Consider the following 21,053-nt stretch of genomic DNA (forward strand, 5'->3'; position numbering starts at 1 on the left):
CAACAGCTATTCACCCATCTTTATTCCCCCCCCACTGTTCCTCAGACCCTCTTGTCAACTGTGGAAATGGCCCACCTTGATTATCACTACAAAAGGTCCTTCTCCCCCCTCCCCCAAGCTGGTATTATCTTAAGTGATCACTCTCCTTACAGCGTGTATGGTAACACCCATTGTTTCATTTTCTCTGTGTATATAAATCTCCCCACAGTATTTTCCACTGAATGCATCCGATGAAGTGAGCTGTAGCTCATGAAAGCTTAGGCTCAAATAAATTGGTTAGTCTCTAAGGTGCCACAAGTACTCCTTTTCTTTTTGCGAATACAGACTAGCACGGCTGCTACTCTGAAACCTGTCTTTATCTTTTTAGTGGACCAACTTGTGTTGGTGAGATAGAGAGAGAGAGAGACGGAGACAAGATTTCAAGCTTACACAGAGCTCTTGTTCAGGTCACGGAAAGGCACTCAGAGTGGCACAGAATACAAGGTGGAACAGATTGTTTAGCATAAGTAGTTAACACCCATTTCAGGGGACGATTCAAGGTGAAGTGGCCCATAACACCTCTCCAAACCTTGCGGGGTTAGGGGAGAGGGAAGCTAAAGGGAGGGGTAAGTGAGTTATAAATTGTTGTAATAAGTGTCTCTATTCAGGCCATGATTTTTAGTATCTAGCAAAGTTATGAATTTACGCTCCCATGCTTGTCTTTTGAAGGCGTTGTGCAGGTTTCCTTTGAGTAGGAGGACTGAGGTCAGATATAGAGTGATCGCTTTATGAAAAGTGTTCACTCACAAGTGATGTGGTGTTTTTGTCTTTTATCATTTTTCTGTGGGAGTTCATTTTGAGAGCATAGTGATTGTCTGGTTTCGCCCACATAAAATCATACAACTGTAGAACTGGAAGGGACCTTGAGAGGTCATCTAGTCCAGTCCCCTGCACTCATGGCAGGACTAAGTATTATCTAGACCACCCCTAACAGTGTTTGTCTAACCTGCTCCTAAAAAATATCCAATGATGGAGATTCCACAACCTCCCTAGGCAATTTATTCCAGTACTGACAGAAAGTTTTTCCTAATATCCAACCTAAATTGCCCTTGCTGCAATGTAAGCCCATTGCTTCTTATCCTATCCTCAGAGGTTAAGGAAAACAATTCCCACCCCCTCCTTGTAACAACTTTTTATGTACTTAAAAACTGTTATGTTCCCTCTCAGTCTTCTCTTCTCCAGACTAAACAAATCCATTTTTTTACCTTCATGTTGTTTTCTAGATATGTAATCTTTTTTGTTGCTCTTCTCTGGACTTTCTCCAATTTGTCCACATCTTTCCTGAGATGAGGTGCCCAGAACTGAACACAATACTCCAATTCTGGCCTAATCAGCGTGGAGTAGAGTGGAAGAATTACTTCTTGTGTCTTGCTTACAACGCCCCTGCTAGTACTCCCAGAATGATGTTTGCAATAGTGTTACGCTGTTCACTCATATTTAGCTTGTGATCCACTATGACCCCCAGTAACATAGTTGATACTGACGCATTCAGTGCACTGGATGAGGTACACCACATGTTGTGATAGACATGTGTAAGACCTATGGATCTTGAAAGGTGTGTTGGATGGGGGGTGTTGATCATCATAGCAGTGGAGATAGGTCTACAGGTTTTGTATCTTTTATTTTGGCAGAGTCTGGTTCTGCTTTGAGTTGGTATGTCCTGCTCTGTTGGAGTTTGCTTCTGATGATGAGGTTGGGTTTCTTTCTGAGGGCCAGAAGAAGGGGATTAGGAAAGATTTCTTTCAGGATACGGTCCCCATTGAATATGGGTTGTAGTTGTTCAGTGATATGCCATATGGGTTCGTGTGTGGGGTGGTAAGGTTGGAGAGGGTATTATTTCTATATTGAAGCAGGTTTTCTCAGGGTACTTGTGTGGTCTGTTTCATGGTGTGATCTATTTCTCTGGTGGAGTGTCCTTGCTTCATGAAGGTGGTTTAAGTGTGTGAAGATGTATATTTCGAACTTTCTCCTCAGAGCAGTGGTGCTCAACCTATTGGCTGCATCCAGTAATACCTGTATGGCCCTGAGGATGTCGCATGGGCCGAGGGCTGAGAACCACTGCCTCAGAACATATTATGTGGTATTAGAGTCCCTGGCTGTAGATAAACAGATTTCTTGGTGTGTTAAGGATGGTTACTGGGTCTATGAAGATAAGTGTGGAGACCCATGGGTTTCTTGTAAATAGTGTCTTTAGGGTTCCATTATTGAAGCTGATTGGGGTGTCCAGGAAGTTGATGCTAGTGTGGGAGTGTTCTAGAGAGAGTTTAATGGAGGGTGGTGGTGGTTGAAGTTGTGGTGGAAATCTGTGAGGGAATTTAGGTTGGCTGTGTAGAAGATAAAAATATTGATGTATCTCAGGTATATCATTGATTTTGTGGTGCATTTGTCCAGAAATTCTTCTTCAGGGTGGTCCATGTAGAAGTTGACATACTGGGGAATCATCCGAGTCCCCAGGGCTGTTCCCAAACACTTGGACAAAGTGTGTGTTAAATGTGAAATTGTTATGGGTGAGGATGAAATGGATGAGTTTGGTGGTGTGTTTGTGGTGGATATCTGAATGTTGTCCATTATCTTGTAAAAATTTGAGGCAGGCTGAATGCCATCATTGTGAGGGATATTGGTGTATAGAGAGGTGACATCCCTTTTTTCATAATTTCAAGGATCTTTTCTGTCTGAAGTATACATTTTCATTATCGTCTAGATAAGATGAATGTATTGTTTACATATTGCTTTATAGATTATCTTCTTTTTAAAACATCTTTAATGCCACGCCACTACTGAATGAGGTCCTATAAGCATCATGGAGCAAATTCCCCTACTAACAGATCTTGGCATGCCTGGAAATATTCATGAATCATGAGATGTCTGCATATTTCCATTGTAGCCATAGCTCCCTCATCCTTGAATATGCGCTAATCTCTTGCCCATTAAAAGACGTGACTTTGAGGGGTCCACAGTAATGATCTGCAAAAGATACACATTAGCATTCTGCTAGACAGTCATGCAAGGTCACCCAGGGTAAGCTGCCAGCTGTCCAGTTTACCAAGGTACAGTGAAATGGAAGTGAGTGAAATTGTGTTGAGTACTAGGTGCACCACATAGTTAAAACTGAAGCATTTAGTGCACTGGATGAGGTACATCACATGTTCTGATAGGCACGTGTATGTGATATTTGCACTTACCTAAGACAAAATATGTTAGCACAAAGTGTTTTGCGCTGAAATATATTCTTAGATCCCCTGAATATTCATCTATCTAACTGCAAAAATGGATAGGGGTAAAGGAGAAGTTCTATAAGGAATCTCTTTGAAACACTTGCTTTACTTTTTAATATTCCTCCATTTTAGTCAAATAATATAGTTGAGTGTATCTGTAGCTGAAACGTTCACGTGCTGGAAAAGATAAGAAAAGAGTTTGATTAGCACCCATTGTGGAGTTTAATTGTACTTTCTCCAGGGAGGAGTAATGCTTTCCATGGTTTGGTGCTTTGCATGATGGTTGATGCTGCGTGATACTCTTACCATCTAAACCTATCCTGTTTAAGAACATGTAAAGCTAGGACTTAGCAGGTGGAGCAAGTAGATGGCATTAAACTAAGGTTTAATTCTTAATTTTCTCTAGTCTCGATATAGTACATAAATTTCTCAGTGGTCAGTTTTAAAAACTATTCATTCAAACCAGATATAGCCCATTTCAGTCTCTCTTTAATGGGGAACCTAATAACTTTCTCTGATGTGGTGCATAAAGCACTGATATTTTGTTTTGTTTTTATTGCCAGATGCAAACTTGTTCATGTATTTATAGACAGTAAAGCTGTTGGTGCCAGACAAGAATTTAAATTAATATTTTCACCCCCACTGTTTTCTCTTTCGCTCTGGATATCTGTCTCAGGCCATTACTACTCTTTGCATCCTGCTACCACATAGTGACTTTGTTGTCACTTGCAGCATTTCTTCTGTCGTGCTGCTCTTATGCCTGGAACAGCTACTCAGTCAGTGTAGACCAACAAAGCTGGTGACTCTTGGCAAAGGAACAAATGTCTACCCTTGCTAGCCCACAATCTCCTAGACAATTATTCAGTATTTTGCAGTCTCAATGCAACCACATGTTCTGGCGTGTCCTGTTTACCAAGTCCCATCCTTTCCAACTCCTAAAAAAATTCCTGAAAGCCCTCCTCTTTTGCAGTGAATCATATGAGCTATAGTGACCACATGTTTTTCTCAGTGTTATACCAGAATCTGGCCATACTCTGGAGTATTAAAATGTGCCTATCCCATATTGTAATATGCCATCTCTTGGTGATAGGGATTTAGTTCTTTCTTTAGCACTTCTGCCTATTGCAAAACAGCATGTGCCTTCATGACACTATGTAAATAACAAATCTGCTTCCTTACTAAATATCTTGACACATTTTATTAGAATTACCTTCACTTTCTATGGCTTCTGCTCCCTTCCCCTTGTCTAAGAGCCATCACAGCGGCAATACAGAAGTTGCTTTCTGTAGCACGGCGAGACTCACCGGTGTGGCGCCTCCCGCTGGTCATCCTGGGAATTAACTCTTTAGCCTCCAGAGCACCCTCTGCAGGCCAGTGTCCCACTTGCCTCAGGCTACCATGTCCTTCCCAGACCCCGGTGCCCCTTTATCTTGGGTGCTGTCCCCGGCAGTACACGCTCTCTCTGGGTCTCCCCACCCAGGGGAACCTCCAACCCTCTATCCCCACCTCACCTCAGTCTATGGCGACTGCCAGTCACCCTCTAGCCCCCGCTTACTGAGGCAGACTGCAGTGTACAAGCCATTCATCATTGGCAAAGCGGGGTTTTGGCCTGCTGTCTTTGCCTAACTCCTGGGCTGCAGCCTCTGCAACCCCAGTACCTGGTTTGGCCTTTGACAATGCCTGCAGCCTGGGGAGTTGCCAGGCGGGAGCTCCTCTCACCTTTCCCCAGCACTGCTCAGTTGCCTGCACCCTCAGCTCCCAGGCAGCTAGGTCCTTCTCCCTCTGAAGCTGGAGGGAGAGTGTGTCTAGCTCCTGGCTCATAGCCCTTTTATCAGGGCCAGCTGAGGTCTGATTGGGGCGTGGCCCTGCTGTGGCTTCTTCCCCAATCAGCCTAGCTTTTAGCCTGCAGCTCCAGCCCTCTCCCAGGGCTGGCTGTAACCCTTTCCAGACCAGAGAGCGGGTGACCACCCCGCTACACGTTCAAATGGAACGTTTTCAAGATATTCTTTTGATATTTCTTGCTATTTTCTAAGTCTCCTCTGATTTCATATCTCTCTCCCCTCTCCTTCGTGAGAATCAAAATCTCCTTATGCTCTACATTACCAGATGTCAGGCATACTGGAATACTGTTTTTATATGTTAGTGTGCTAGCTTGTATTGACACTGTTGGCAGTAGTCTGCTGTCATGCTCAATTGGGACAGAAAGGCCTATTGCTGGTTGGAAAATTAATTAATTCAGAGTGTCTGTGTGTTGATAATAGAATTATTTTAAAAGAAGATAAAAGCACAAAGAAGCCTGCATTAAAGTAAATTAGCTTTTAATTTTATAAAGATCCGAGTGTGAAATATAAATGAACTAAATGGTGAAGCTAGCGGATTTTGTGAAATTATAGTCCAAAAAATACATCATCTGTGATCCAGCACACTTCCATCAACTGACAAGTCCCTGAGGGGCTCAATAAGATAAGTAGTTTTTCACAGCAGAGTCCAGTTATTTTTTTCCTGATGTCCATCTTCTCTCAGAACAGATGCATACCACCAGGCTCTGCTTTAGGGTGTTCTCCTGAGGAGGTACTAGTGCTAGCTTTCTTTGATCTCGCTGTGAAGAGGACAAGCGGAGTCAGGATGACCGTGGTGGGAGGTGCCATTTCTTCTAACCTGGTCTTTTCTTCCACTTTGAAATGGAGAAGAGAAAGCAGGGCAGCCCTTGATCTTTCTCCCCTCCCAATGAAGAAAAGCAGAAAAGCCAGCCTCTCCTATCATGCCTCTCCCATCCTCAGTGCCCTCCCTCAGAAAAGGAAAACCCTGCAGCTACGAAAGTGAAATAAGCTCTAATAGCGTAAGGTACATTTACAGTGGTATAACTTAATCTGCACTAGGGCTTATACTATTATAACTGTATAAGTTAAAAAAGTGACTCCCCCAACTGACATAGTTATACTGGTACAAGTTTTCTAGTGTACATCAGCCCATAGGTCTTTGAAACCTGTTCTGAACTGAACCCAGATAAAGACATGGTATGAATGTTAAGTGAAGACACTAAATAAGGAAATACTTTCCTATGATGATCGTGGTTGTTATTAATTAATTTATTATTTATATGTATTACCATAGTGCCTAGGAGCTTGTCAGAAGGTTGCACACTTTTTGAGTTAAGTGGAATGACACCCATAATAGACATGCTTAATATCACAACATATACACAGCTCTCAACTGAGACCATAGCAGTAGCTCGTTTTGGCTCCCTCAGAGCGGAGCCAAGGATGTAGATGTTTATGATAAATGCATCAGAATGCCATTAGAAAAATAGGACTTCTCTGTAACAAACTATTTATCATGCTGAACGCCTCTAAGGCTGATCAGAGGGGAAGGAAGCTGGAAGAAAAATGTCTAGAAAGGCTTTTGTAAAATCATACATACAAGCCCCTCCCTCCCGCAAAAGTGAGAGAGAAATCCATCCATTCTTGGGCCTATAACTTAGTTACTTCACTAACCTCCATGTTCCATAATTCACAAAGAGTTTATAAAAGCAAGCCCTCCCCCGCCTTTCTTGTCAGGAAAGATCTGTGAGTATGGAGCCATAAGGGGCCCTCGTCTTTGTAAAACCTCATGCATTTTACAAAATATTATACAGTAGGTTTACTGGTACAGTGTAGTATCATAAATAATGAAAATTGGACTGCACATGCCAAATGAGCAAAGTAAATTTGTTATGAACTTTCTAAATGGTTTTATTCACTAACTTGCTAATTCTCAAAATTTGTTGATTCACAGTGGTTATTCACAGATCAGTTATTAGCGTAAGTTAGTGAAGTTCTGCTTTACTAAAATGTGTCTTTGGAGATTTTTTCAAACAGGAGTATCAACATTTTCGTTGCTGCAACTTCCTTCAAGATCAGAGAACCTTTACTTTTATCCAGTTTATATAAAAGCATGCAGAAAACAGAAGCTCACATGATTAAGAAGTCTCATCTATAGGAGAGAAATAGCAAAGTTCTTGTGTAGTCCTGATGGCTAGGTATAACATGGTACAGCATATGCGTGTACTAGAAAGCCCAAAGCGGGACACACATAACTAAAAACCTGATTTGGTTTCCTGAGGACTGCACTTAGCCCTGTCTTGTCAGACAAATCAATTTTCCACCACAACCTAACCCTCTCTTGCCCTGTGGACATGAGAGAGTAAGAGATTGGATGCACAAGTAGTTTGAGATTTTCACTTTGTGGATTTGGTTCTCCATGCCATAGAGGACCCTTGGCTATATGCCCACTCATAGTCTCTACTGAGACTTGATCTGGACTATGACAGCATCTCACTTCCTGCTGCACACCTTGCAAGAACTTGCAGGATCAAAACCATAGTTGGTGTAAGTGAACCCCATGCCAACCCCATCCCCGTTGAGGTATAAAGAACATCAGTGCCATAAAGTATATCCACAGTTGTCAAAGGGTATGAAAAGCAGGGATTCTAGGGCAGTTACCTTAGTTTGTAGCAGAGATATTAACAGTTCCTGTGCAGTTCCAATCAAATGGTATTGTCTCAGCCAGGCAGAGTTCAGGGATGCTGTACAGCTGCTGATGGATAACTAGAGGTTTTTTTCTCAGTTGTACAATTCTCTGCACTCTGGTTGTGGATATCAGATTTGCATAATCACTGTATGGTTATTTCTTAATAACTATAACGGATGCAGATCCTTCTGTCCTAGTGGGCTAATAATGACAGCTAGCCAATCAGAGTACAGAGATGTGCATAATCAGTGGAGTTATTTCTGAAAAATCACACAGTGATTATGCATATTACTCTGACTACTCCAATTCTTCTACCCTGATTGGCTTTTGTACTAAGAATTTGTTGCAGCAAACAGCCCCCAAGAGACTACCTCAGTCTTTCCCTCCAGCTGAAACAGGAAAATTCCAAAATGTACATGGGGCAAGAAGAAGGGGCTGGGCAGGGGGTGCAGGCAGAAGAAGATGGGGTGGTCCACACTGCTGAATAGAGAGATGTTCAAAAAAACCCTTTTAAATTTGTTTTCCTTTTCTTATTATTGCCTGTCCTCATCCTTCCCTGCCTACAGGTTAATTTGTTTCCAGAATAATTGTCAGAATTATGTTTACATAGGGCCATGGAAGAACAAGGCTATATTTTTGGTTCTACTGTTTAATACAATGATATAGTGATACTCCTCTCCTACAAGCATGCCTAACTCAATCTTAAACTGAATGTTCTGTTCAAAGGGATGGTTAAAACGAGGAACAGTTCTATATTGAACCATGGGGTGAGCTGTTCATTGTGGCTCCCAAAAGACAACCAGCACCTTGAGTTTTGCTGGTAGCCAGCCAGTGATATGCTTTCACAAGTCTTCCCTACTCAGAGGGATAGGCAGCTGCATTCTGCACTAGATGAAGAGACTGAGCAGCCTAGGTGGTTAGTCCCAGACGCACCATGTTTCCAACCAAAGAAGTAACCAAAGCACTGGTGACCTATAGCAGGTGCTGTACAGGAGACGAAAGAGCTCAATTTTCTGGTCAGCTGAAGATGAGAGTATTTCTGGCCATTGTTGGTAGCTGGGGATCCAGGAGCAGAGAGCTGTCTAGTGAGGCTCCAAGATTGAAATCCACTTTGAAAGTGTACATAAGTGTACACACTGGAGCAGGTTTAGACTCAATGAGTTCCTCAGAATGGTTTTCCCTACTAATCAGCTTCACCTTTTTCTTTCCTAGAGAGATCTTATGCTAACTGGATATCTTTCTGGGTCATCTCTCTCTGTCTGTCACTATGCTCTATCTGGGTTTAATGACAAGGAAACCTAGTGTACAGTGTCAGCAGCATATCAACAGGGTAGCCAGCTGAAGGTCTTACTCCAGTTCAAAGTGGACAAGTGGTTGCATTGTTAAACTCGCCACCGCAGCTGGCACTGATTGGCATTTTTGGCAGAGAAGGGAAGGAGAATGATTTATTCTCTTGCCTGTGGTGGTGTCAGATTTGAGTTTCCTTAGCCCTGGTCTACACTAGGAGTTGAGGTCGAATTTAGCAGCATTAAATCGATTTAACCCTGCACCTGTCCACACGACGAAGCCCTTTTTTTCGATTTAAAGGGCTCTTAAAATCAATTTCCTTACTCCACCCCCGACAAGGGGATTAGCGCTGAAATTGGCCTTGCCGGGTCGAATTTAGGGTACTGTGGATGAATTAGATGGTATTGACCTCTGGGAGCTATCCCAGAGTGCTCCATTGTGACCGCTCTGGACAGCACTCTCAACTCAGATGCACTGGACAGGTAGACAGAAAAAGGCCCGCGAACTTTTGAATTTCAATTTCCTGTTTGGCCAGCGTGGCAAGCTGCAGGTGAGTGCAGAGCTCGTCAGCAGAGGTGACCATGATGGAGTCCCAGAATCGCAAAAGAGCTCCAGCATGGACTGAACGGGAGGTACGGGATCTGATCGCTGTATGGGGAGAGGAATCCATGCTATCAGAACTACGTTCCAGTTTTTGAAATGCCAAACATTTGTCAAAATCTCCCAGGGCATGAAGGACAGAGGCCATAACAGGGACCCGAAGCAGTGCCGTGTGAAACTTAAGGAGCTGAGGCAAGCCTACCAGAAAACCAGAGAGGCAAACGGCCGCGCCGGGTCAGAGCCCCAGACATGCCGCTTCTATGATGAGCTGCATGTCATTTTAGGGGGTTCAGCCACCACTACCCTAGCCGTGTTGTTTGACTCCTTCAATGGAGATGGAGGCAACAAGGAAGCAGGTTTTGGGGACGAGGAAGATGATGATAATGAGGTTGTAGATAGCTCACAGCAAGCAAGCGGAGAAACCAGTTTTCCCAACAGCCAGGAACTGTTTCTCACCCTGGACCTGGAGCCAGTACCCCTCGAACCCACTCAAGGCTGCCTCCCGGACCTGCCAGGCGGAGAAGGAACCTCTGGTGAGTGTATCTTTTAAAATAGTATACATGGTTTAAAAGCAAGCATGTGAAAGGATTAATTTGCCCTGGCATTCGCGGCTCTCCTGGATGTACTCCCAAAGCCTTTGCAAAAGGTTTCTGGGGAGGGCAGCCTTATTCCGTCCACTATGGTAGGACACTTTACCACTCCAGGCCAGTAGCATGTACTCGGGAATCATTGTAGAACAAAGCATTGCAGTGTATGTTTGCTGGCGTTCAAACAACATCCGTTCTTTATCTCTCTGTGTTATCCTCAGGAGAGTGATATCATTCATGGTCACCTGGTTGAAATAGGGTGCTTTTCTTAAGGGGACATTCAGAGGTGCCTGTTCCTGCTGGGCTGTTTGCCTGTGAATGAACAGAAATGTTCCCCGCTGTTAGCCACAGGGAGGGGGCACGGGTGAGAGGCTAGCCACGCGGTGGTGGGGAGGCAAAATGCGACCTTGGAATGAAAGCACATGTGCTATGTATGTAATGTTAACAGCAAGGTTTACCGTGAAAGAGTGTACCCATTGTTCTATAAAATGTCTTTTTAAATACCACTGTCCCTTTTTTTTCTCCACCAGCTGCATGTGTTTCAAGGATCACAGGATCTTCTCCTTCCCAGAGGCTAGTGAAGATTAGAAGGTGAAAAAAACGCACTCGCAATGAAATGTTCTCTGAGCTCATGCTGTCCTCCCACACTGACAGAGCACAGACGAATGCATGGAGGCAGACAATGTCAGAGTGCAGGAAAGCACAAAATGACCGGGAGGAGAAGTGGCAGGCTGAAGAGAGTAAGTGGCAGGCTGAAGAGAGGACTGAAGCTGAAAGGTGGCGGCAGCGTGATGAGAGGAGGCAGGATTCAATGCTGAGGCTGCTAGAGGATCAAACTAATATGCTCCAGCATATGGTTGAGCTGCAGGAAAGGCAGCAGGAGCACAGACCGCCGCTACAGCCCCTGTGTAACCAACCGTCCTCTTCCCCAAGTTCCATAGACTCCTCACCCAGACGCCCAAGAACGCGGTGGGGGGGCCTCCGGCCACTCCACTCCAGAGGATTGCCAAAGCAACAGAAGGCTGGCATTCAATAAGTTTTAAAGTTTTAAACTTTTAAAGTGCTGTGTGGCCTAGTCCTTCCCTCCTCCACCACCCCTCCCAGGCTACCTTGGCAGTTATCCCCCTATTTGTGTGATGAATTAATAAAGAATGCATGAATGTGAAGCAACAGTGACTTTATTGCCTCTGCAAGCGGTGATCGAAGGGAGGAGGGAGGGTGGTTAGCTTACAGGGAAGTAGAGTGAACCAAGGGGCAGGGGGTTTCATCAAGGAGAAACAAACAGAACTTTCACACCGTAGCCTGGCCAGTCACGAAACTGGTTTTCAAAGCTTCTCTGATGTGCACCGCGCCCTCCTGTGCTCTTCTAACCGCCCTGGTGTCTGGCTGCGTGTAATCAGCGGCCAGGCGATTTGCCTCAACCTCCCACCCCACCATAAACGTCTCCCCGTTACTCTCACAGATATTGTGGAGCGCACAGCAAGCAGTAATAACAGTGGGAATATTGGTTTCGCTGAGGTCTAATGAGTCAGTAAACTGCGCCAGCGCGCTTTTAAACATTCAAATGCACATTCTACCACCATTCTGCTTGCTCAGTCAGTAGTTGAACAGCTCCTGACTACTGTCCAGGCTGCCTATGTATGGCTTCATGAGCTATGGCATTCAGGGGTAGGCTGGGTGCCCAAGGATAACTATAGGCATTTCAACGTCCTCAACGGTTATTTTCTGGTCTGGGAATAAAGTCCCTTCCTGCAGCTTTTGAAACAGACCACAGTTCCTGAAAATGTGAGCGTCATGTACTTTTCCCGGCCATCCCACGTTGATGTTGGTGAAATGTCCCTTGTGATCCACCAGTGCTTGCAGCACTATTGAAAAGTACCCCGTGCGGTTTATGTACTCGCCGGCTTCGTGTTCCGGTGCCAAGTTAGGGATATGGGTTCCGTCTATGGCCCCACCACAGTTAGGGAATCCCATTGCAGCAAAGCCATCCACTATGACCTGCACATTTCCCAGGGTCACTACCCTTGATATCAGCAGATCTTTGATTGCGTTGGCAACTTGCATCACAGCAGCCCCCACAGTAGATTTGCCCACTCCAAATTGATTCCCGACTGACCGGTAGCTGTCTGGCGTTGCAAGCTTCCACAGGGCTATTGCCACTCGCTTCTCAACTGTGAGGGCTGCTCTCATCTTGGTATTCATGTGCTTCAGGGCAGGGGAAAGCAAGTCACAAAGTTCCATGAAAGTGTCCTTATGCATGCGAAAGTTTCACAGCCACTGGGAATCATCCCAGACCTGCAACACTATGCGGTCCCACCAGTCCGTGCTTGTTTTCCGGGCCCAGAATCGGCGTTCCACCACATGAACCTGCCCCATTAGCACCATGATGCCTGCATTGCCAGGGACTGTGCTTTGAGAGAAGTCTGCGTCCATGTCCTCATCACTCTTGTCACCGTGCTGACGTCGCCTACTCGCCCGGTTTCACTTTGCCAGGTTCTGGTGCTGCATATACTGCTGGATAATGCGCGTGGTGTTTAATGTGCTCCTAATTGCCAAAGTGATCTGAGCAGGCTCCATGCTTGCCGTGGTATGGCGTCTGCACAGAAAAAAGGTGCGGAACAATTGTCTGCTGTTGCTCTGACGGAGGGAGGGGCGACTGATGACATGGCTTACAGGACTGGCTTTCAGGGAATTAAAATCAACAGAGGAGGCTTTACATCAAGGAGAAACAAAAACAACTGTCACACAGAGTGGCCCCCTCAAGGATTGAACTCAAACCCCTGGGTTTAGCAGGCCAATGCTCAACCCACTAAGCTATCCCTCCCTCTGGTATTTCAGGCAGGACTGAATCTCCATTAAAGTTTTCAAGGTGCCCCTGACAGACCTCACTAAAACAATTGTTGGCCGTTGATTTCACAGAGGGAGGGAGGGAGGGGGGAGCAAATGAATACAAAACAAATCTGGTCTATTTCTTGTTTTGATCCACTCCATCTATTTTTTACATCTTTGGCTGGCAGCAGATGGTGCAATAGGACTGCTAGCCATCCTCATCTCCTGGCTGCTCGGCAGAAGATGGTACAATAGGACTGCCTGCAGGATTAAAGAGAATGACCTGGTCGAGTCACTCCTAATTTAGTCCCTGCGCCCATGTCTGCCCAGGCGCTCCTGACCGACCTTACCGAGGCGGCCGGGAGCACCTTGGACATGGTGACGATGGTTTTCAGGCCTATTGCACCGTCTGCTGCCACAAGGCAATGGGTTGCTGCTGCTGTGTAGCAATGCAGTACTGCGTCTGCCAGCACCCAGGAGACATACGGTGACTGTGAGCTGAGCGGACTCCATGCTTGCCGTGGTATGGTGTCTGCACAGGTAACCCAGGAAAAAAGGTGTGAAACGATTGTCTGCCGTTGCTTTCACGGAGGGAGGGCCTGATAACATGTACCCAGAACCACCTGCAACAACGTTTTTTGCCCCATCAGGCATTGGGATCTCAACCCAGAATTCCAATGGGTGGTGGAGACTGCGGGACCTGTGGGATAGCTACCCACAGTGCAACACTCGGGAAGTCGACGCTAGTCTCGGTACTGTGGAAGCACTCCGCCGAGTTAATGCACTTAGAGCATTTTGTGTGGGGGGACACACAATCGACTATATAAAAACGATTTCTAAAAAACGGACTTCTATAAATGCGACCTAATTTTGTAGTGTAGACATACCCCTAGTGGGGCCATATGGAGAAGCTTGCACTGTCATTGCCAATGCTGCACCTGTTCTGTAAACAAACAACTTCATTCTCCAGGGAGGTCAGGCAAGCATCTTTCTTCAGAACTGAATTCACTTAAAACAAAATTAAAAGGTTTTCTCAGGTTTCTGCCTGCTGGTTTTAAACTTTCTAGATATTTGAATTATGCCAGTGAAAAACAGCAGCCATGATTAACACACAAGTTTTATTTACACTAACTTGTCTTATTATTTTCTCTCGCTTTTAAAAACTATTTTAAGGTGGGGATTTACTTTTCTGATTGTAATGAAGCATTGTTCCCTCTAGATGTAACATTTCAAACAGTATTCGGTAGTAACATCGTTTTTTGTTTTTAATTCCAGGTGTTTGTTTTTTGTAATAATTGTAAGAAAATTTAGTAATATGAACTTCATTTATTTTCAGGGTTCCAGATGATGAGATGGCAACAGAACCACTAAAATATGCCGAACAGCTTCCAGTAGCTCAGATAATACACCAGGTATGCCTTTCAATTACAAGTATTTGCTTTCAGAATACGCAAGATTCATAATCTTTAAAATGTAATACTTTTGTTAGGTTTTACAGAATCAATATGCTTATGCTAGAGGCACACGCAAACTTTAGATGACAGCTGTTAAATCATAAAAGTCTTATACAAAGCACAGCACTATGACACAAGAATTCTGACTTCAGTGGTGACACAGGGTGCAGTTAAAAATTTTGTAATTTTTTTCCCTAAAAAACAGAACTAGATTTCTTCCAACTTGCATCTTGACCCGAATCACAACATGCCTGCTCTCTTTGAAAAAGCAGCTAAATTACAATACCATTATCACAGTGTATTTGTAATGAAGAGTTGAATAGGAAAAACAATTTCCCTTCCCAATATAATTCTGAATGAGGTCTGAGTAACATTTCCATTTCCAACAGCGGTGCCATCATACTTTCTGTTCCTGGCGCAGCATAGCTGGTATCACAGCAAAAAGCACTCTTGGTAGAGTTTTGCCTTAAGTATTTCATTCTAGTTGTGGCTGTAATTAACTGCTGGCCCATTGGGCCAGATGTTAATATTGTCTAGATGGCAGATTATCTACAGCTCTGGCCTTCAGACACAATTGACTTTGAACCATGATAGATCAACAAGAGAAAATGGAAATCCACCAAATGTCAAAGTTGCTGAGAGTATCCTATGAGTATTTATTAATTGTTGTTGTAGATCTTTCCAAATATCTTTGTCAATCAGAGTGTTTCTTTGCAGTTGAATTGCTTGCTGCAGGCAATGCCAGTTTTAGCTTAAAGGAAACATGGGCTTTATTTTAAAACTTTCAAGTGTACAGGCATTTTCTGCAAGATGTAAACACAAGGGATTTTAATTTTTTTTTGGCTGAAATCTGCACCTCCGGGAAGAATATCTGATGTGTTCAGAACATTGGAGATTGGAAATCAGGACCAGTTTGTATGTCAGGAATTCCCTGGTGTTGTCAGAGCTTCAGATGACCCAACAGCCTTCAAATGTCACATTTAAAATTCTGTCTTCATGCCTGACTCTCAGCATAAATGAATTAAACAACAGAGCAGGCCGCAAGTCAATATGTTCTTAACAGCAAGAGTGAGCAGTGAAACAATTTGTGGGTGGTTTGGAATAGGTAAATAGGAATTGCACTGATTGGTTTACCTAGAGGAAAATCTGAAACAGGAAAGAGAATTAACCTTTAAGATGGCTGACCAAATGAAATGTGTCAGTAATATTTTTACAGCATAAAGAAATTAATAACCATGGATAGTTCATTTGGCTATTGTGTGATGTCTTGCAATGGAATACTGCGTTGTGGGAAGGCAGAAATATGTTTTCATATACTTTATCTCCTTGCTATAACAGAAGCTTACCAATAGTGTAGGACCAGATCCTCCTCTTCATCTGGTGAAAAGCAGCTAGACAGACCCAGTTACCTAGGGATTTCCCTGGCATAGGATGATGTAAAACTCTATGCCACCGCCTTGGAGGCCCTTATCTAGGGAGCATGTGAGGCGGCAGAATGCCCTGGCAATCCCTGCTCCTGGAGTAGCCCCTTGGGGCAGGGGGGTCATTACCAAAGGTGGAATTTAGAGCAACCCTGAAACTGCTCTACATTACACTGGATGTCCATCTCTTAAAGTAGCTGCTTTCACATTCTTATCAGTTTCTTCATAAATGTAAATAACTGAATGTTCATAAATATAACTTTGTCACACAAGGCATTCTTTTTGGAGAAAAGGAAAAGCAGCATATACTCTGTTAATGATTGGGGATGTTTCACATTTACTTTCTTTTGCCTGTATCTTAATTACTTGGAATAGCCTAATAGATAGCTGGCAACTATATTCAAATGGTACCATAAGTTTGTTGCTATTCTGGGTACCACCAAGTGTCTATCATTGTTTCTTGAGGTCCTTAAACATTATCTCTAATACTTTCTCCAGTTTTTAAACTACTGTAATATGGTAGCCATTAAAAACCTTCTCTTTGATTTCTCATTTGTTTGCTCTATGAGAAAAATTCAGGTACAGTACATCTTGAATTGCTTATTACATATGAATTGCATCAAAATGAAACATTGCACCCAATTTTGACTTCAACACAGCATTTCTTTTGTATTAGTAGTAATCTGTTACCATATTCGTATAAAAATGGAACAACCACCACATAGAGTTTAGCAATTCTAAATTGAAGAATTATGTCAACCTCAATACATTAGCGCACAATTAATTTAAATATACAGACACACAAAGAAATGAAAGGATAAAAACCAAAGGGAGTATTAATATTAAAACATAAACCACCAATTTTCTGAATATAGAGCAAATCAGATATACACAAAAAAGGAAGATAATTGCTTTACCAGTCTAAAACAAAAACACAAACATTAGATTTTAAAATATTTTAAGTAATTGGAAAGGGAAGAACCTGGACAGGCATTAATGTAAAATGTAAATCAGCTATAAAACAAGCATTCACATGAAATGGACACATAATCTGGTTGTAAAATATTATACTACTAGGTAGAAGGAGCTGTGGCAGCCAACTGGTTGACAGCCTGTACAGAATGAATTGCCAAGACGTTAGAAATCAACATGACGGCTCTTTGATTCTTAAAATATCCTGTAAGTAGCATGAAGTAATCATGTACTCTTGAACAAAAATATTCAAATTAAGTTTTAAAATAACTTAGTCAAGCTTAACGTGAATACTACAGAAGACATCCTAAAAATTTATGAGGGTTTTGTTTTTTTTTGTACACTAATATACGCAGACAAATTTGGATTGAGTTTGTGTATAAAAAGACAAAAAAGTTAGGAGGTATTTCAGTTCTGGTGTTTTATTTTTTGTTTGTTTTTTAATTCTTTTTTTATTTTGTTCTAGTGAGAGGGTGGAGAAAAATGTTAACTTAAGTCATATTTGGAAGAAAAAGTAGTATGTTGGAAGATTCTATTTTTGTTCATCATATACAAAACATTCATTTGTAGGGCTTCAATTCAGCAAGGTATTTAAGCATGTGCCTAACTTCAGTGGAGTTTCTCATGCACTTAAATTTAGGCAATGCTTATTCACCTTGCTTAATCAGGGCTTAGAATATTGATGACATTTGAACTATCCTGATATGATGTAATCCAGTAACTTTACAGATATTTTACTGATGAAAGGGATGTTTCAATGATAAGTGTCCAATCTCATAATTTTGTTATAACATGAGGGGGAAAGGAGTCCGGGAGAGCTGGCTGTATTTTAAAGAATCCTTACTGAGGTTGCAGGAACAAACCATCCCCATATGTAGAAAGAATAGTAAATATGCAGGCGACCAGCTTGGCTTAACAGTGAAATCCTTGCTGATCTTGAACACAAAACAGAAGCTTACAAGAAGTGGAAGATTGAACAAATGACCAAGGAGGAGTATAAATATATTGCTCAGGTGTGCAGAGTGAAATCAGGAAGGCCAAATCACATTTGGAGTTGCAGCTAGCAAGAGATGTTAAGAGTAATAAGAAGGGTTTCTTCAGGTATGTTAGCAACAAGAAGAAAGCCAAGGAAAGTGTGGGCCCCTTATTGAATGAGGGAGGCAACCTAGTAACAGAGGATGTGGAAAAAGCTAATGTACTCAATGCTTTTTTGCCTCTGTCTTCACGAACAAGGTCAGCTCCCAGACTGCTGCACTGGGCAGCATAGCATGGGGAGGAGGTGACCAGCCCTCTGTGGAGAAAGAAGTGGTTCGGGACTATTTAGAAAAGCTGGATGAGCACAAGTCCAGGGGGTCGGATGCACTGCATCTGAGAGTGCTAAAGGAGTTGGTGGATGTGATTGCAGAGCCATTGGCCATTATCTTTGAAAACTCATGGTGATCAGGGAAGCTCCCGGAAGACTGGAAAAAGGCTAATGTAGTGCCCATCTTTAAAAAGGGGAAGGAGGAGGATCCAGGGAACTACAGGCCAGTCAGCCTCACCTCAGTCCCTGGAAAAATCATGGAGCAGGTCCTCAAAGAATCAATCCTGAAGCACTTAGAGGAGAGGAAAGTGATCAGGAACAGTCAGCATGGATTCACCAAGGGCAAGTCATGCCTGACTAATCTAATTGCCTTCTATGATGAGATAACTGGCTCTGTGGATGAGGGGAAAGCGGTGGACGTGTTGTTCCTTGACATTAGCAAAGCTTTTGACGCGGTCTCCCACAGTATTCTTGCCAGTAAGTTAAGGAAGTATGGGCTGGATGAATGGACTATAAGGTGAATAGAAAGCTGGCTAGATCATTGGGCTCAACGGGTAGTGATCAATGGCTCCATGTCTAGTTGGCAGCCGGTATCAAGTGGAGTGCCCCCAGAGTCAGTCCTGGGGCCAGTTTTGTTCAGTATCTTCATTAATGATCTGGAGGATGGCGTGGACTGCACCCTCAGCAAGTTTTCAGATGACACTAAACAGGGAGGAGTGGTAGGAATAGGATACAGAGGGGCCTAGAAAAATTAGAGGATTAGGCCAAAAGAAATCTGATGAGGTTCAACAAGGACAAGTGCAGAGTCCTGCACTTAGGGTGGAAGAATCCCATCCACTGATACAGACTAGGGACCGAATGGCTAGGCAGCAGTTCTGCAGAAAAGGACCTAGGGGTTACAGTGGATGAGAAACTGGATATGAGTCAACAGTGTGCCCTTGTTGCCAAGAAGGCTAACAGCATTTGTATTAGTAGGGGCATTGCCAGCAGATAGAGGGACGTGATCATTCCCCTCTATTCGACAATGGTGAGGCCTCATCTGGAGTACTGTGTCCGGTTTTGGGCCCCACGCTACAAGAAGGATGTGGAAAAATTGGAAAGAGTCCAGTGGAGGGCAACAAAAATGATTAGGGGGCCAGAGCACATGACTTATGAGGAGAGGCTGAGGGAACTGGGATTGTTTAGTCTGCAGAAGAGAAGAATGAGGGGGGATTTGATAGCTGCTTTCAGCTACCTGAAGGTGGGTTCCAAAGAGGATGGATCTAGACAGTTCTCAGTGGTACCCGATGACAGAACAAGGAGTAATGGTCTCAAGTTGCAGTGGGGGAGGTTTAGGTTGGATGTTAGGAAAAAACTTTTTCACTAGGAGGGTGGTGAAGCACTGGAATCGGTTACCTAGGGAGGTGGTGGAATCTCCTTCCTTAGAGGTTTTCAAGATCAGGCTTGACAAAGCCCTGGCTGGGATGATTTAGTTGGGGATTGGTCCTGCTTTGAGCAGGGGGTTGGACTAGATGACCACCTGAGGTCCCTTCCAACCCTGATATTCTGTGATTCTATGAAAGCTTAATTAAATGGTAACTTGAGGCCAGAATCAAATTGGATGCTTCTCTTTTCCAATCCTTTGTTAAATGCTGATCATATTAAGTGAAAACACTTTAGCATTATGGAACAGTACAATAGTTTAGATTTTTGTTTGTAATAGTAACTTTACAGTTCAGTACAGCTTGTCAGTCTGCTCTAAGGCTGAGGGTGGGAGGCCCCCACTAGCGGTGCAACCTAGAATGCTCTGCATTTACTTCTGAAGGATTGAACATTCCTATATGTACTCTACTTGTCTGGTGAAAAAACACATTACTACTGAGAACTAGTAAATGAACATCCTAATGTATCTAGTATCCCTTTGTTGCTTTTTTTAGTACTTGAAACAGTAATTTATTTGCTAAGTTTATTTCCCCAGAGAACTATTTGATCCTAATTTGAGAACAGAAACCTTCAAAATTAGCAACTAAAAAAATTGCTTTTCTAGAAATAACTGTTAAGGGAAAAAATTTATGACGGTAATCCCAAGGGATTTCTATATTAAATTAGTCCTGTAGTGTAAATGTGCCTTTGCATTGCTCAACAAGAACTTGCTTTTGCCACTGAGGTTCCAGTTCCGCAAAGCTTTTAAGCTCTAGATTAATTTTAAGCATGTGAGTAGTTGGGGCTACTTACATTAGTTAAATGTTTTGTTGTATTAGGGTCTTAATGCACAGTTTTGACTGTCCCATCCAATCCATAGCTGGAAGGATGAGGACTGTGACATGGGGAATCAAATGAAAAATTAAAGGAAGAAAATGGATAAGGGGTCTTCAGAGCTGTAAAAGGGGAGCAGAAAGACCAAGGTTGTGGTTGGAGCAGTTAGTGATTGTCAAAGGTAATTAACTGCTCAGCACAGTAGTTCCACAGTTAACCTTGCAACTAAGGTCTCATTTTCATCTCTGGTTTCAGCCCTTATCTCATTTTGTCCCCCAAACTCCCCCCATCTCTCGTTTGTTTATTCTCAGGACCTGATTCCAATCTCTCTAGTTTTACAGTGCCATGTAAATTCATTCATTTTCAGTGAAGTTATTCCTGTTCTTTGTTGATTTAGCTGGGAGAAGAATCATGCCCACAAGTATAGAGGAGAGAGTTTTTTTGTGAAATTTGAAGGAAAACACTGAAACCATGTTCGTATGTCAACCAAGTAAAATGTACAGGGTTCAGGTTTCTAAAATGCTCTATTTTTGCTGTTCTTTGTGGGGGTCTGTAGCACAGAAATACTTTAAAAAACAGCAACAACAAAAACCCCAAACAAT

At 43.1% G+C, this 21,053-nt stretch overlaps 1 protein-coding gene across 6 annotated transcripts in view; it reads left to right on the forward strand.

The window, feature by feature from the left end:
• Positions 1–21,053, forward strand: part of PIGK (phosphatidylinositol glycan anchor biosynthesis class K) — a 121,109-nt gene that overhangs the window by 72,246 nt on the left and 27,810 nt on the right. For 4 of the 6 annotated variants that reach the window (XR_006292713.1, XR_006292714.1, XM_037906699.2 and 1 more), the window contains one exon: positions 14,403–14,478. Coding sequence is in view for 4 of the 6 variants with exons in the window: in XM_037906699.2 (XP_037762627.1) it covers positions 14,403–14,478 (76 nt within the window). In the remaining 2 variants the exon portion in view is untranslated. Of the gene's footprint in view, positions 1–8,975; positions 9,312–14,402; positions 14,479–17,018; positions 17,116–21,053 lie in introns of those variants that run through there. The other 2 variants (XM_037906700.2, XM_043552917.1) reach the window with 2 other exon arrangements.

Source organism: Chelonia mydas, chromosome 8 (genome assembly GCF_015237465.2).
Source record: "Chelonia mydas isolate rCheMyd1 chromosome 8, rCheMyd1.pri.v2, whole genome shotgun sequence".
NCBI classification, from domain to species: Eukaryota; Metazoa; Chordata; order Testudines; family Cheloniidae; genus Chelonia; species Chelonia mydas.